Source organism: Pinus tabuliformis, chromosome 4_1, assembly GCF_031772625.1.
Source record: "Pinus tabuliformis cultivar Carrire ecotype Pingquan chromosome 4_1, CPIR1, whole genome shotgun sequence".
NCBI classification, from domain to species: domain Eukaryota; kingdom Viridiplantae; phylum Streptophyta; class Pinopsida; order Pinales; family Pinaceae; genus Pinus; species Pinus tabuliformis.
In genome coordinates, this window is record NC_142303.1 from 248,215,635 (window position 1) to 248,218,476 (window position 2,842).

The 2,842-nt window shown below is 36.1% G+C and overlaps 1 protein-coding gene across 1 annotated transcript; it reads right to left on the reverse strand.

The window, feature by feature from the left end:
- Positions 1 to 555: 555 nt before the first annotated feature.
- Positions 556 to 1,191, reverse strand: LOC149175202 (uncharacterized). Its single transcript, XM_089421074.1, has one exon. It carries the CDS (start codon positions 1,189 to 1,191, stop codon positions 556 to 558), a length of 636 nt encoding a protein of 211 aa, XP_089277200.1.
- Between the last annotated feature and the right edge of the window lie 1,651 nt (positions 1,192 to 2,842).

The following is a 2,842-nucleotide window of genomic DNA, read 5'->3' on the forward strand; positions in this document are numbered from 1 at the left end:
GTTTACTGGATCACTCCATATGATAGGATTATTACAACTCCTTTCATAAAATGCCTCAAATGGGCTCATCTATAAAGTCTATTATTACCCATTGTTGTATGAAAACTCTACAAGTGGAAGATACTCTTCCCACTTCTTTTGTTGGTGCATCACGTACATCCTTAGCATGTCTTCTAGGATTCTATTTTTCTTCCTTGTTTTCCTATCTATCTATGGATGATAAGCTATATTGAAAGCCAATTTTGTTCCCAATCCTGCAAACAATTTCTTTCATAATTTGGAAGTGAACTTGGCATATCTATCTAAAATCATCTCTTGGGACTCCATGCAACCTCAAAATCTCCTTTACGAATACTTAAGCCACAAAACTTGTTGAGTTAGTAGATTTAATTACTAAAAAGTGAGTTTTTCTTCTTTAACTTGTTAATCACCGCCATAATTGCATCATGTTGTTTTGAGGTTCTTGGCAAACTGGTGATGAAGTCCATGGAGATCACTTCCCACTTCCATTCTGAAATGATAATGAGTTGCAATAAACTTGTTGGGTTTTTACTTTCAACCTTCACCTGTTGGAATTCCATGCATTGGCCAATAATAGAACTTCCTGATGGTTGTGAGAGTATTTTGGTATCCTAGATGGCCAGAGTATGGTTTTGCCTTAAACTCTTTCATTATAAGCCTCTTCAATTCATAATTATCTTGTACACAAATTGTTTCCTTGAACAGTATTAGAACCTCATTTGTGACATGATATTCCTCATCCTCGTCATCTTGTTGCATATTTTCCTTCACTTGCTGATATTTCTCATCATGTTGTCTTGCATGCTTAATCCATTCCACTAGATCCACTCCATAAGACCTTATGGTTTCTATGTGATTCAATTGGATTCTTCTACTAAGTGCATAAGCAACATTTTTCTCATTGTCTTTGATGTACTTGATCTCAAATTCAAATTCACTAAGTATAGCTAGCCATCTAGCTTGTCTCGCATTCAACTCAAGTTGATCAAATAAATATTTGGGTCCACCATAATCTATCATGAGTGTGAAATTTCTGTCAAGGAGGAAATGTCTCCACATCTTCAATGCATGAATAATGGATGCTAATTCTAAGTCATGAGTCACGTAGTTTATCTCATGCTCATTTAATTTTTGTGACTCATAGAAGATTGAGCCCTTCTTTGCAGGCATCTATACAAACCACAAAATATTTGTCTAGATATGCAATCCTCAACATGGGAGCATTAGTGAGCAATTGCTTCAGCTGCTTAAAGCTTGTGCACATTCATTTTTCCATTCAAACTTATTTTCCTTCCTCTACAAGGATGTGATAGGATGGCCTATCTTGGAGAAGTTTCTAATGAACCTCCTATAGTATCCTGCCAATCCCATGAATGATCTAATCTCATTCACATTTTTTGGTGTTGGCCATTCCATAATGGCTTTGACATTTTCTTAATTAACTAATATCCCTTCCTTAGAGACAATGTGCCCCAAATAGTGTATCTATGTCTGGAAGAAATCACATTTGTTGAGTTTTGCATAAAGCATGTTCTCTCTCAACAACTATAGTACTGCAGCTAGGTGCTTCTCATGTTCTTATTCAATGTTCGAATACACCAATATGTCATCAACAAAAACAATCAATAAATTTTTCAAGTAAGGACGCAACACATTTTTCATTAAACACATGAAAGTGGCAGGGGCATTAGTAAGCCTAAATAGTAGCACTACAAACTCATAGTGCCAATATATTTTCTAGAAAGAATCCTTATGGATGTCTTCCTCTTTAATGCACACTTGATGATATCTAGACCTCAAATGAATCTTGGAGAAGATCGTTTCTCCTCTCAACTGATCAAATAGATCGTCAATTCATGGAAACGGATACCAATTCTTGATTGTCACTTTGCTCAATTGTTGGTAATCAATGTAAAGTCTGAGCGTCCCATCCCTTTTCCTCATAAACAATATTGGAGCTCCCCATGGTGAAACACTTTGTCATATGTAGCCTTTATCAAGAATTGGTTTTAGTTATAGCTTTAATTCAACCAGTTCAGACATACTCATCTGGTACGGTTCCTTGGACATTGGTGTTTCTCCATGCACCAATTCGATAGAGAAATCAATTCTCTACGAGGAGGAAGTCCCATAATATCAACTAGAAATACATCTCTAAATTTCTACAACACGGGATATTTCTCTATCACTTTAATCTCCTCTTGCCCATTGTTGTCATTAGCTTTTCCCTCACTAAAAATTTATGCAAAAAATAATTTGTAACCTTTTAGACAACTATTATTAGCTTGCATGGCTATAATTAGTCTCATTGATGTTGACTTCTACTTACGCTGCAAATTTTTTCTTTCTCCAACATCATTCAGGCATTCAATTGCATTTTCGTATCACTCAGCTTTAGTTTGTGCTTGTACAACCAATCCATTCCCAATAACATGTTGTATGCACCCAATGCCATCAAATTTAAGTGTGTTTTTGTTGGCACGCTACTACATATAAGAAAAAATTCTGACAACATAGTCCAACGGTATGGCCCATACTGTCGCAAACTACAAGAAAAATGTCATATTTTTTTGTAAAGTGCCAATTTTCATCTATATTCCAACTTCTGATGGATATGGCATTGTTATTCCGTCGATATATCTATATGGGGTCTATCTTCCAACGCAAACAATGTGAAAATTTGTTTGACTATGTATGTTGATTCATAGGTTGGGCTTGTTCCCGTGTTTGTACCAAGTAGAAGCTTGGGGTCTACCCCGTGTATCACCCAATGACCATCGGCAGAGGTATGGCTCAATGAAACAAACAGATATGTCAAAGG

Excerpts from the sequence above, each read along its gene's own strand:
- LOC149175202 (XM_089421074.1), bottom strand. The coding sequence starts at position 1,191 with ATGCCTGCAAAGAAGGGCTCAATCTTCTATGAGTCACAAAAATTAAAT.